This window comes from Falco punctatus, assembly GCF_963210335.1.
Source record: "Falco punctatus genome assembly, chromosome: 3".
In the NCBI taxonomy this organism is placed as follows: Eukaryota; Metazoa; Chordata; class Aves; order Falconiformes; family Falconidae; genus Falco; species Falco punctatus.
Genome location: NC_137582.1, coordinates 3,729,125 through 3,743,849, shown reverse-complemented (window position 1 = coordinate 3,743,849; position 14,725 = coordinate 3,729,125). Strand labels below are relative to the sequence as shown.

Genomic DNA, 14,725 nt, shown 5'->3' with positions numbered 1-14,725 from the left:
TGAAGATAATGCAGATATTTTTTGTGTTAATGTAATTCTTTCTTCTCCAACAGTTTTATTGGACATTCACTTGGTAACGTCATCATTCGATCTGTATTAACTCGCCCCAGGTTTCGCTATTACCTCAACAAGTTACACACCTTCCTGTCCCTCTCTGGGCCTCACCTGGGAACCCTTTACAACAACAGTACTTTGGTTAGTACAGGTAAGAGTTGACAGGAAAGGTATGACTAGCTGCAGTCCATGGCAGAATGCATGAGAGCGCAACACGTGGATGTAACAATAAATCGTAACAACATGACTTATACGCTGAAGCTGTGGATAATACTCACTGAAGACTTCAAACCCACACAGAAAAAGTTGCATTTTGTTTGTGCATTTTTTTGCGTGAGGGGGGCTTTCAGCATCTCCTACAAGGTCCAGCACAGTGCTCCTTGGAAAACCCAAGGGTATGCAGCAGTGAGAGATGACCTTGCTTCTACTGTATTCTTCCACTTCTCTGTATACTGCCAATAAAGACAGGTGTCTCCACAGCTGAAAAAGACACTTACAGTGCTATGGGAGTGGAATATCCCACAGTTCAGCCTTCCTGAGTGTTGCTGTTACCATGACATACATAATTATAGAATCATAGAATAGTTTGGGTTGGAAGAGTCCCAGGTCTTAAAGGCTGTCTAGTCCGACCTCCCCTGCAACAAGCAGGAGCATCTTCAACTAGATCAGGTTGCCCAGAGCCCCATCCAACCTGACTTTGAATGTTTCCAGGGATGGGGTGTCTACCACCCCTCTGGGCAACCTGTGCCAGACTTTTACCACCCTCATTGTAAAAAAATTTCTTCCTTATATTTATATATAATAGTCTAAATCTACCCTCTTTTAGTTTAAAACCATTACCCCTATCCAATGAGACCCTTCGGCTTTTCTCCCTATTGATTAGCAATACAAGGGAAACCAAAGACTTACATCGGGTTACAGTGCTACCCTTCCTGTAGACACATGTCTTTAATACCCTTGGTTAATAATTAGCAAACAGGATGTAAATATGCACTGACTTTCATTTCAGGTCTATGGCTCATGCAGAAGCTGAAAAAGTCAGGGTCACTTTTGCAACTGACCTTCAGGGACAATGCAGATCTGCGCAAGTGTTTCCTCTATCAACTCAGCCAAAAAACGGGTGAGTAGGGCTTGGTGTGCTGTGTAAATATCACGGGCTATTCCAAAGGATTGTGCTGGACTGCCATGGCCTCCAGGGAGTAAAGCAAATATGCATTTTGTTAATGATCTTTCTTTAAACACCCTTGCTTTCAAGAAGGGCTGCTCTGTCTAAAATCTAATGTCTATTTTATCTGTGTGGTTTTTTCTGTGCCAGTTATCAGTGAATATATTTGCCAGACTGTTAGCACCAAATGAGACCTCCATGCCATAGAAAATACACAACTGAGTTCATATCCTGTAAGCAAGAAATATCATGCTCGACAGGCCCACCATTGCTACTAGATGAAACCCATTTTCCGTTTTTATTATTTTTTCTAAGTGTAACATCTCTTGTCTCTAGGAAATACAACTTTGTGAGACAAAGAACAAATTTTATTCACGTCTATATTGACATCTATGTACTACAGAGAGAGATGTGTAGCCTCACACTGGAAAAACAATGTCCGAATAGAGATCTTTTTACCCCTTCCTTGGTCTGTCATGAATAAATGAAACAAATCAGGCTTTTCTTAAGAAAAGAAAACAAGCATGATCCTTCTGTTCAAGCAGATGTTTTAAGAGTTATTTTCAATATTGTGTGTGAGCAAACTGGTAGTCACAAGGTCACTACTTGATATTTAATTTTCCTCATACTTTGGAACATTGCTACTAGGAAACAAAGACTATGTTAAGGTGAATATAACTTCTTAATTTTAGTCTGACAGACGTAGAGCTGTTGCATAATTTTATGAACACACTACATAACAATCAATGATGGGAAGCTGCTGTATCTTGGCATTATTTGCATTTCCTTATTTGAATTTTCCCTTTGATTCCCTGGCTCTCATTTCTGTGGAGTGCAGTTGATGTCTGCTTTACTACTGTCATGTTCAAATAAAATTGGGACTACACAGGAAGCTCACATTGTAACTTCCCAAGCAAAGAATTGCCAAGTATTTGTTGTGTATCAAAGTGTTCCGTTGTTTTTTTGGTGGACTGGAGGTCTAACAGGCTATAAATGAAGATCTTGTCCCTGCAAAAGCAGCAAGCAGAAATTTAAATGTGAAGAGGGTTGTCTGTAAAGTCAGAATCATCCAGGTAGATGCTTAGGTGAAAAATCTGAAATAGGTAGGTCCAGATAAGAACACCTGAGTTGGCATACTGAGTCAAAACAGAGGTACCCCTACTCTAGCACCCTGCTCCCAGAAGCAGTTGAGAGAAAGTGCAGAGGGAGCGATAACAGCAGCAGTGCTGTGCCTGCTTTCCCAGATAACTCTTTAAGCCTCCAGCGATTTCTGGTTTTCTTCTTAAAGTACAAGTCCCTTCTACTTTTCGATCTCTTTAAATGTTCCTTGTGCTTCTCTTGAAAGCAACAAATAAAGATTATTCCCTTTTGAAGCTCTTCACATAAGATTTTAGATACGGTAACTCCCACTGTTGCTTTTCCTACCTTTTACCTCATACTGAAGTCAAACTCAGTTGGTTTGATTGCACAAGAAGAAAATTATAGACAGCTTCAGCCAGGCTTAGTAAAGTCAGCCAGCAGGACTGTTCTTTGTGGTATTGATGGTCAACTTTTCTATGAAAATCTAGAAATTAAAGGACTTGGTTCTGGGCCCCTTTCCCATAAGGGGAGGGAAAGATGAAGGTCAAACCCAAAGCTCTTCTGTGTTCAGGATACTCTCTTGTCTAGTAGACTAGATCATCTGTGTCCGTTTTCCTACTTTCCTGTTGAATGTGGGTGATGGAGGGCTCAAGAGGCCACGGGCAGGGCAAACAGTAGGAGTCTGTTCCCACAGTCCATCAGTGGCCCCATTGCCTCCAGGGAAGAGGGAGGATTCCTGGTTTCCAGTCCATGTACCAACAGCGTGCATTTATCAGGGGACTGCTGAAGGCAGGGACTGGATCCCAAGGCTCCCTCAACACTGATGTAATAGTATGACATCATAGCACTGAATTTGGTTCCTCTACTCCTCCATCTCTCTCATCTCTCTATTTTGCTTGAAAAATTGTACTGATTTGTTATTTTTGAATGTGATCCCCATTCCTATGAGCACTTACTTATCCAAAACCACTCAATAACCATAGTGGGGCTGTACATGTGTTTCCAGTTTTAAAGGCATTAATATTTGCAAGATTAACGGTTTAATGAAACATTTTTTTTTTTTTTTTAAACAGAGACAGTTCTTACTTTTTTTGTTGACATAGAAATAACCTGTATGAGTGTTGGTAAGTAACAAATAGTTCACAGAAGCAGCAGAAATGGGTTTAAGCTATTATGAATCTTTCTATGCTTGTGTTGCACATTTTAATTATTATAATCTATTCTGCACTGTAGATTTTCAAATCTACTTTCAAAAAGCATGAAGTAGTCATGTTGACACTGTATGTATTTTCATTGTTGTGCATCATTGTGATAGATGTATTTAATGCATTTGCCACAGGTCTTCAGTACTTTAAAAATGTTGTGTTAGTGGCCTCACCCCAAGACAGATATGTACCCTTCCATTCAGCAAGAATAGAAATGTGCAAAAATGCACTTAAGGACAGACACACAGGTATGTTTAAGATCCTTTCTTTATTTACAAAGCTGGTGAGACATTCTGTTTTTGTGTAACTGAGGTCATTGCATTAGAAGGGTTTTTCATCAGCATGATGAAAACACAAATGTTTATTTGATGAGGAAGAAAGTGTTCTCTTCCCACAGGAAATTACTGAAATCAGTAAAGAACCTTTTTAAGAAGGTCTTTGTCTGATGAAAATAAATTTCAATCAGGTCATAATTAAAGGTTTCTTACTGCTTCTCCCTCTTCCCTCTAATTTATTTATTTTAAAAGTGATTATAATAGAACTAGATGTTGACAATGTTTTTCTGTAGTCTACTGATTTACTAGAATTGTCTCACCTTTGTTTCACATAATGAAATCTTGCTCACATCCTAAGTCAGGGTTTTTTCCCTTTGTTTACAATAGTGTTGGGATGATTGCCAACTAATTGAAGGGACAGATCTAAATCATATTTGTTTGTAATAAGACCTATAAAGCACAGCAGGACTCATGCTGTCAAAGGGTTAGCCCCCCTGTGAGCTCAGGCTGTGTACTGTCTCAAGTATTGCCTTTGTTATTAGCAGTCTCCCTCATTTATAAAATGTTTCATGGCTTCAGTTTCATACCACTTCCAGAAATAATGTTCAGTGTAATTTCATACCCATTTCACATACGTGATTACCTAGAAATGGAGGTACTCTTTGGAAGTAGAAAGAGAAACGCAGGCCCAATAATCAACATCACAGCCTTCACACATCTTACCTAAACTGCAGCTCCTTATATCCTACCTCAGATATGAATTAAAAGGTAATTTTCTAACACTGTCTTCCCATGGCTGTTTTTTGGGCGTGATGTTTGACCTAGCGGGAGCCAGATCTACATTCAGTGCAGACCATTTATGAGTACAAATTTTCTGAGCCATTGTTCTTGCCCTGTAAACTCCTTAACTGTCTGCATGATGTCTTTCCTGGGCTAGATTCCCCAGAGAAACCCAAATGGACCTCGCCCTCTTGCCAGACCCTTTTGCATTTGAATTCACAGGCAGCGCGAGTCCAGCCCTCTTCCCCCAAAAGGGAGCAAGATGTTTCCTTCCACCTCAGAGGAAATGAGACTAAATGCCAAGAAGTGTCCCAGCCACTCACCATGCTAGCACCTTCAGCAGATATCCTCACATGGCCAGTGCCTCATTAGGTTAACAACAGCCCGGCACTTGGCGAATCTTTGAAACGGACCGCTCTCTCTTGCGTTGTGGCCTTGCTTCCATTTTCCTTCTCATCGCGACCGTATTTAAACTATACTGGAAGGAAAGAGGGGATGTGGCAGCTTTGGCATCTAGGTGTGACATCTAAACTCTTTTGCAGGTCCTGTTTATGCAGAAATGATTAACAACCTGCTTCAGCCTTTGATTGGGGCGAAGGACTGCACTTTGATCAGACACAATGTGTTCCATGCTCTGCCAAACACCGCCAACACATTGATAGGCCGGGCTGCCCACATTGCTGTGCTGGACTCTGAACTTTTCCTGGAGAAGTTTTTCCTCGTGGCAGGACTCAACTACTTCAAATAGTGCCTGAAGTATGGGGTAACAGAGGCAAAACTTTTCATTGAGTGGAGGAGAATCCCTTAGCCAAAAGAGCAAAGTGTTAAAAATGAGATCAGGTGGGACTTTCAGACTCTCCATTTCCATTTCTGTTTCAGAGAGTAAAGTGCTATGGCTTTAAGGCATTCAAGCTTCCAAATATTGGTGCTTTTGGAAGAAATAGATATTCCTCTCCAGTTTCTATGTTCTTTGTCCACATAAAGACATGAGACACTTCTGAAATACTGAATCAGAATAAGAAGGCTAATTCTCTAAATATGATTGGACCAATATGATTCCCGTTTCTCCTGAATATTAACCCAGGAACTTGGCTGTCCTTGATTTAATGCTTATTTACGTATTAACAAAGTTATGCATTTGTAGCACTTTTGGGGTAGTTAACACATAAGGAAACAAGCATATATGAACTCAGGTTAAAACCTCCTTTGTGATAAACTGGGAAGTCTGAAAAACATTTATGAAAGTTTCAATGTTTCCATTTGTTGAAAGAAAATATTTGGATGGTTCCATTACTGGTAATAATTTGTAACACACATACATTCAAATAATAGAAAAGAGTGAAATATTTAAATTAGAATGAAGAAATCTTGATATTTGTCTTTTAAAAAGCCCAGAATTTAAGTTGGGAAGAATTTTGTTCAAGTTAGAAGCTGCCAAACCAAGAGGAGCCTATTGGATTACTTGTATCAGTGGCATCTGTGAAGATTTCTTCTGTTTACATTTATAGAGGATCATTATTGTGCTTGTTATAACCTTAGAGATACAATTTTTACTTTTACATTTGTATCTAAGTACATTTACCCCAACAAATTTTAATTTTTTAAAAATCTATTATGCTGATATGAAATTCAAAATCTAGCCAGTAATACCCCTAAAAAAAAAACCCATCAGATGAAAATGGGCCAGGGATATAGAGTGATAAGGATTGTGGAAAGCTTAAAAAATATAATGATGTCTTCTTAAGCTCCTCTGCAATGCTTTATCAGTGCTTTACTAATGTCCATTTGCATTGCTATATACAATCCTAATTATTATATGGTTACAGCTGGTTAAAACATTTAAAACTTTATTCATACAAATATATCCAAGTTGTTTTTAAGGGTTTGGAAAAGAACCCATTTTTCACTTTTTTAGGTTTTTTTCCCCCATTTTTCATTAATTTTTTAATCAAAAAGTTATCAAAGATAAAAAGTCAAATTTCAATAACTTTCTATGCATTTTCATAACATTTTGATAAATTTTCAATGTCACAGCAGTTTTTTTCAAAAAAGAGAAGGTGAATAATTCTTCACAATTATTTTTGTTCAGAAGGCAGGCAATTTTTTAATGCAAATATAATTTGTTTAAAACCATAAGTGATCAGTCCTGTATATCTTGTGATAAAAACTATTAAAAAATGAAAAGGTGGTGTTTCAGGTGTCAATACTCATATTAGTAAGTTAAGATCAAGATAGTAGGCGTTTCTGAAATGAGAGTTTAAAAATGAAAACAAAAAACCTTGCAACCACAGGCAAATATTTCTACATGCAAAAAGTAAACCTGTTTTTTTTCAAATGAAGAAAATTGGAAACCTTACACAGAATGAGTTCAAGGGAAGAGTTGCAATGAAACTGGTAAAGGCTGTTAAAGAACCAAGCTGGTTTGATAATGTAGGCACATTTCTAAAATAGAAATTAGAAAGAATATACAAAAGGCTGAGATTAAGATCATCTTGAAATAGGAAGGTATATTGCACCTAAAAATCATCTGGTCTCCAAAGGGCAGAAATTATATACAGTTACATGGTGTGTTTCAATATTGACAAGTTTTTTTAAACATTAAACATTACCTCAGTACTTGAATAAAATACATAAATACTATTTTGTCTTCCCCCCGCCCCTTTTATAAATTGACAGTTTAAAGCTAAAAGATGGATTTGCCCAGTTAACAAATAAATTCTGTCAGGAATCAAGAACTTGTGATTCCCACTTCTGATTTGGGAAGTCTTTATCACTTTTCAGCCTCAGCATTTTAGTGCCAGCTACACTTACATATCACAGCTTCCTTCTTCCTTGGTAAACTGTTTACAGAATTTTAACATAATGGGACACGTAGGTTAAGTTGTTACACAGTGCAGCGGTTCTGAGCCACAGCCAGGGACTTCTAAGGAGTGTGCGAAAAACAAGAAAGAAAAGCGATCTCCAACCATCAGCAAGCTTCAGCATGCTGTATAAGGGCCTGCTTCTCTTTCAGAGAATGTTCAGGCATCTGCTAAAAGAAAATTTTGGAAAACATTAAGGAAGAGGTTAGTTTACACCATGCCTAATGTTTGTGTGTGTGTGTATGTGTACAGTCTGTACAAAGAAATATGCTTATTTCAAGGTCTCACACACCAACTATTTAAATCCTTAATATACTGAGTGACAATATACCAGTGCAGTTCTTCTTACAGTCAGATTGGTGGTTTCTTGCTTTGCCTTGTACATTAAACAGCACTCCCAGCCTTCTGTTTGCATGACTTTGAGAGAAGAGAAATGTGAAAGGGGCTCTTTTGTGTTGCTGCAGAAGTTGGTTGGCCTTTTAGAATGTTCACTTTAACATTCTATACTGCTACCAGTGCTATGACTGATGGATAAATATGCCTAAAAATTTCCATGTTCCTATACATGTAATATTCTTTCATGGCTCGGAGTCTGATATCAAAATTGGAGTTTGATTGTACGTGGATTTGGATTAGGTCCATACAACTTGCTCCTTGTGGGGTATGGCAGACAGCTTCTATGGAGCCTCAGAAAAACCTGGGAGATGTCATTCCTGTGAACTGATGAGCCACAGATTTTATCTTCCCTGTGCTGGCAGAACATTGTGGGAAATACTGGCAGTAACAGTCTAGCTGAGAATTCTTTTTGAGGTTCTCAGAATAGCCTCCCCCTCTTTTTCTTCTTTTATTCTTTTCAATAGGATGTTGCTTTGATAATGACTCCCAATATTGTAAATCCACTCTAATTGTGTAGCCTATATTGCAAAGAAATCATTATCATTATAATATAAATAACATCTAAGCGGTTGGACTTCATCAGACTATACAAACCAACATGGGCTTATTTTCAGATTTTTTTTTAATATATTTTTATATATAGAAATATGTATTAAGAATTACTTTCATAACAAATAGCAAAATAGCTGCACAGTTAGCATTTTTGTTTCTGTCTTGACTTTTGGAATTTTAATGTATTGTCCTTTCACATAAAGCCTTTTTAAAGACAATTAACTACATTAGCAGTACTGCTACAAGTATTTCCCTTCAAACTGCACAAGGTCCTCTTGTCTTGCTGTATCGATGAGGGCAATGCTTAAATTCTTAAGTGAAGCTCTCACATTCACAGAGGATAAGACAGTTTTTCAAGAACTTGGACAGAGGAAAAACAGCTACAAAATTTTTGTAACTTGTCAATGCCCAGCTCTGGGCTTAATGTTAAGAAAAAAACAAAGCCAGCAATGCAGGGTTGTTTCTTTAGCATCTAGAAGTCTTACAACCAGCATGGAGGATCTCCTGGCTCCAACAGGTAAAGTGCATTTGGCTATTGAGGTTTTCCAGTGTTAAAGATGAAGGATGTGCTATGGTCTGATGAGTGAGTTCTCTGAAGGAAAGGTGATAGCCCAAATGCAGGAAAAGAGCAGCAAAGGCAGAGGATCTCTGAACTCTGAAAGACAGGAGCAAAGGCTAGTGGAAGAAAGAAAGACAGGAAGGGGCATCAACAGAGGTGGATTTCATAGAAACCGTTCTGTTGGGTTGGAAGGGACCTTTGAAGATCATCTGGTACAAACCTCCTGCCACAATCAACCGTCAGGTTGATCAAAGCCCCTTTCAACCCGACTCTGAGCACTTCCAGTGATGGGGCATCCACATCTCTGGGCAACTGTTCCGCTGTCTCACCGCCCTCGCTGTAAAAAAAAACAAAAACACATTCCTTATAAAGAACTGAAAAAATTCAACGCAGAGTAATATTATCTTACTTGACTTTGTGCAGTTGTGGTGTGGATATCTGTTTGTGGTGTAATGGGGGATTTTAACTCCTTGTATGATCAGTGGAAGGAAAGACACACTTCATCAGATTTATCAGACGTATTTTACTTTTCTGGTCTAATTTGCTCTGGGCCTGTTCTTTCCACTGACTGCGGGGTATCATATTTAGCTGTCTAATGACTTGACACCTACACTTGGTCAGATGAATCCCACACAGTGTTGGAACTCTTATGGAACTCCATTCCCATCCCAAACGTCCAAAGCAGGGATATTGTGCTTTGAAATAGCACCTGGCCCTTGAAGCCATTTCTCTTTCAGTGCCAGTTACCTGCCTAGGAACAGCACAGTGATTCTGGAAGAAAGAAGATAAAAACCTTACCTAGTTTTATTGACAAGTTCATAGAAGGACACAGTGAAAAGACACAAAGATGCCCTGACTTTTTTTTCAATTTCTATTTCACCTTCAAATAAAAACTTATATAAAAGGAATCTATAGCACTTAAAAGCATTGGCATTAACTATTTTTAAAAATTTGAAGCACCTATAAACAGTGTGGTTGTAACAATTTGGTGGATATCTATGATTCTGATTCTATGATCATGCTTTATTAATAGCTGGATGAAATTTTTCCACTATTTTGGGGCTACTACAGCCCATTGAGCTCCACTCTCAAAAGATTTTAATCTCATCTAAAATAGAAGATTTGTTTCTTGAATATGGATGGAAAGAAATTGCTGTTGTGACTAAGTGTGACTAGATAAGGGACAGAAGAGCTAGTCCTTTCTGCAGCTGGGCTGAGGATTTTCAAGGGAGTGGTTTTCAATCTCCTGATAATAGTTGCATGCTTACCTGCATAAAACATGGAGAAACCTCTGGAGATAGTTCCTCCTTTGAGGATAGGGTTTAGCCTGTCTGGTTTCCTCACCTAATTTGTGCCTAAAAATTAGTTGCAAAATGAATTTTTTATACTAAAAGAAGTCTTAATTTCTCTATATAGTCTATGACAGAGGTAGCTACTACAGAAAATCTGCAGAAGTGACCCTGTTTGCTGCTCTGGTGGCATTCAGGGTTACTTACCTCTCTTCTCTGACCAGGGAACTTACAATAAAACTCACTTTTTGGGTATCTAAGATGTAGACAAAAAGTAGAGGTCAAATATTCATGGACTGGATGGCATTCCTAATTATTAGCTCTTCCATTTTTTCATACTTAGGTGTAAGTTTTGACCGTGCACCTTGATCAAAAGCAAACCCTGAAGAGACCAATAATGCTCCTTTACAATTTGGCATGAAATGTGTCTTTTCCCAGCTTCCAATGGATGCCCATTTTCTCTTTATGAAATTGGTAACTTGTTTTCAAAATCAGGTCTGTCCACTGACAATAGAGGAAGTTGAAATTGCTTAACTTGAAAGGATTGCATTCCAAAGCCTTGAAACCTTAGTATAGAGCTTTGGAAATTACTAACAGGAATAAAGAGCACTGTTTGACTTCAAAGCACTTCATAAATATCCACAGACCAATCCTTTTCACTGTTCCCTTGCCAGAAAAGAGCCGCGCTTGAGAGAGAAAGTTATCACAAGATAATGTGAAAACCGGGAATTCAAGCCAAAGCTTTGGCTAGAATTTGTAGGTTCCTCTGATGCCTTCTGCATGTTAAAAAAAGATCTCTTCCTTTCTGCCTCTGCATTTGAAATTGCTAAGTGGTGGTGTAGGAAAAAGGTGAGAACTTCTAATAACTGGGTTAGACCCTTGTGAAGGTTTATGCAAATATCCCATGAAATTCAAAATATAATGAATAGTCATGGGACACTTCCATAGCATTCTCAGCACGCCTGTATGTGTCAGTCTAGCTGAATGATTATTTTCTTTGTGGACTTAAATTTCCATTTAAAAATTATCATCAGAACAGCCTAACATATTTCACTCCCACTGGTCATTTAGATGATGCTACAGGTCACGTCCATGGAGAACTGTTAAGAAGCATTTTTTTTTTATTTCAATACATATGCTCAACAATTTTGATGTTGAATGTTGTTAAGTAATTGACAATTTCTAGCTCCATTTTTAATATTTATTTAGCACCTCCCCCAATTTTCCAGTATGTATTTAATCAATGGATTGTTTTCAGGTGTAAATCCAGGTCTGTTGGAGTCAGAGTTCAGCCCACCCATTCTCACTCTTCAATGCATTTGCTTTATGGCAAGCTATAGTATCAGTCTCAGGAACTTCATGAAATAAGTACGACTGTGTACACAGATAACCACTGAAGTAAAAATTAGTCCATTCATGTTTGGAGTCAGAAAATACACAGCCTGGGACTTGTTTAGCTGCATCTTACTCTTTCCTGGTTTGGTTTTGCCTTTTGGATCAAATGTAACTACACCAAGATTGTGTCTCTAGCTCTGTTTGTTCATGGGTCCCCTAATTTGCTATCCTTTGAGTAGCCTAAATTGCCCTGTTACTGTTCTGCTTTGATTTGCAAATTTTCTCTGGACACCTCTCCATGATCTGACTACCTCTCCTGCTTTTCTTTTGCATATATTGTCCATTCCTCTTCTTTTTACCCCCCTGTCCTTGCTGTCATGCAAAGCTACAAAATTGTGTAACTATCCAAACAAGGCAGTTAATTTCTACCATCCTCTGAAATATTGTCAGTGGTTTTAGCTTTTGTACTGATTTTGACTGCTATGCAGTTAAATTTCTTCCTAGTAGCGGGTATGGGGCTGTGTTTTGGATTTGTGCTGAAACCAGTGTTGGTAACACAGGTATGTTTTTGTTATCGCTGAGCAGCGCTGATACAGAGCCCAGGGCTTTGCTGCTTCTCACACGGCCACAACAGCGAGCAGGCTGGGGGTGCAACAACTTGTTGGGAGGGGACACAGCTGGGACAGCTGACCCCAGGTGATCCAAGGGATATTCCACACCATATGACATCAAGCTCAGCAATAAAACTGGGGTGGGGTGGGGGGAGTTTGGCCAGAGCTGCCACTGCTCAGGGACTGGCTGGGTGATGAGCAATTGGAGTTTTTTGCATCACTTGTTATTCTTGTTTTTAATTTTTTATTTTTCTCTCGTTGTTCTTGTTTTCCCCTCTTTCTTTTTTTTTAGTTATTAAACTGTCTTTGTCTCAACACATGAGTTTTCACATTTTTACTTTTCCTGTTCTGTGTCCTATCGCACTGAGAAGTGGTGTGAGCAAGCAGCTGTGTGATGCTTTGCTGCCTAGCCAGGTTAAACCATGACAGATTTGTACAAATCCAGTCCTTCAAGCTACATTTTATGTGTGTGATGTGAGGTTTTGATTAAGTGACCCAACAGAACTTTTTCCCAGAATTCAAACTTATCCTTCATGAATCCTTAGTGGGAAGCTGAAATACAGATCCCCTGGTTAATTTGGACTTTGTCATGGACAGAATGTATTTTGCTGGTTCTGGATAGGTGGTGTACTCACCCAATTCACACTCCAAAAGCACACTCCGGTCTGCTTTACAGTCTTCCACATGCTTTCTCTTTGTCATTGTCTTATGCTGCCCTTATGACTTCCTTCCTTCCTTCCTTCCTTCCCTAGGATCACAGAATTGTAGAATCATTTAGGTTGGAAAAGACCCTTTGGATCATCAAGTCCAACAATGAACTTAAAAGTGCCACCTAAACCAATAAACCATGTCCCTAACTGCCACATCTATATGTCTTTTTCCTCCCTCCCTCCCTCCTTTCCTTCCTCCCATCCTCCCTTCCTCCCTCCCTCCCTCCCTTCCTTCCTTCCTTCCTTCTTTCCCATTCATGGCTGCTTAGAACAGAACTCTAGAAAGTAAAGGAAAAAAGTGTCCTGCAGGCGATTACTGCCTCTTTAAAATGAAAAAAACTAAGTGAGGGATATTTAAAGAAAAAAAAAAAGATCATTATTTGTACTTAAAATGCTCTAGAGGCTTGGTCCAGCTCATTCTGAAACAGACTAGCAACTCTCACTACCTTTGAAAGCGCCGCATATAGCCACACACAGAGCTTCTTGCCACAGTGAATATTCAGCTGGTAACATTTCTTTGAGACTGTGAAGTCAGTGCAGACGTGCATTCACAAATGTAGCCAGCACTGCCATTCCATTTCTCCAGGAGTGCTACATCGTGTTCACACGTTCATGCCAGTCAATTTTCTCAGCTTTTCATGAGGACCTTTATCCACCTATCCAAACATGTTAGAGATGACAGAATATTTGGTTTCAGAAGGAACAGCTGGAATTCTCCCAGTCTAATTCCTCTTCAGAGCAGTATTATCATGAGCATCATGGTGAGGTCAGCCATGTCTTTTTCTTGCTAAGTCTTCAAAACATCTGGTGGTGGATATACTACAGCTACTCTGGATCACCTTTTCAACTTCTGTACAACACTTCTAAGGAAAAAAAAAAAAAAAAGTAAAATAAAATTTAAAAAATGCATTTTGAACTTCCCAAACTGCAACTTCTTGTTGTCACCTTTTATTATACCACCTTTTTATTCCATGGGGAAGGCTTTGTTTCTGACGTACTTGTAACTCCCTTTTCAATACCTGCAGACAGGCTCTTAGATTGTCACTTGATCTCCTCTTTGCTAGACTAAACAAGCCTGACTCAACCTCTCCTCAGAAGCCATGTGTTTAGACCCCTTCCCATCTTGCTAGCCCTTTACTGGGCTCTTTCTAGTTTCTCAACCTTGGACTGGGTTTAGGAGGAAGTACTGGCAGACTTCCTTGGATGAGAGTTCTGGTGCAGACTGGTGTCTTTTCCCTGCTCAGGAGGGGTTCACTGGCTGTTGGGTCTCATCACATGCTCTTCCTAACAGGTTCTCATCTGAAGAGCTGGAACTGTTCTCTGGTTGCTACGATTTGTAAGCTTCCAGCTCGCATCCCCTTGCGAGTTCATCTTTACTTCATTTTCCTGTGTTATCTTGGCTAAGGTAACAGCACTAGCAAGGGCAAAGACTTGTGACCTGTGGCTTATTGCCACGATTTATGGGCCTCTTTTTCAGCACGCAGTACATCTGGCCCCCCATTGCACCCTTAATGTGCTCACTGCCATGCTAATTGTTTCCATCTTTTTTTTAACAAGTCTTATTTGAGGTGATCTTAAGTGATCTTAGTCATTGGTAAGCTTTAGGCACAGATAGTAAGGAAACCTCCTGTGAGTCTGTTCCACCCTTGCATGACAGACAAGGGTGATCATTTCCCTTGTTATCATCATCATGGCATGCTGCTTCCTGACAATCTGTGGTCTGAAAGAGCTGCTGCTGCTGTTTATTCTCTATTTTAATAAGACTATATACTACATATGCACTTCCCTAAGAGGCATCCACGCACTGAATAGAAATGCTTATGAAAACAGTTTAATCGGTGTAGAGCTGCTTT

At 39.1% G+C, this 14,725-nt stretch overlaps 1 protein-coding gene across 4 annotated transcripts in view; it reads left to right on the top strand.

Moving 5' to 3' along the window:
* The window catches only part of FAM135B (family with sequence similarity 135 member B), a 220,797-nt gene extending 213,525 nt beyond the window's left edge, over window positions 1-7,272 (top strand). For all 4 annotated transcript variants that reach the window (XM_080381174.1, XM_080381173.1, XM_080381172.1 and 1 more), the window contains 4 exons: window positions 54-205; window positions 1,064-1,174; window positions 3,639-3,752; window positions 5,102-7,272. In XM_080381174.1, coding sequence (XP_080237300.1) covers window positions 54-205; window positions 1,064-1,174; window positions 3,639-3,752; window positions 5,102-5,307 — 583 coding nt within the window. In that variant the 3' untranslated portion in view covers window positions 5,308-7,272. The remainder of the gene's footprint in view (window positions 1-53; window positions 206-1,063; window positions 1,175-3,638; window positions 3,753-5,101) is intronic.
* The last annotated feature ends 7,453 nt before the right edge of the window (window positions 7,273-14,725 follow it).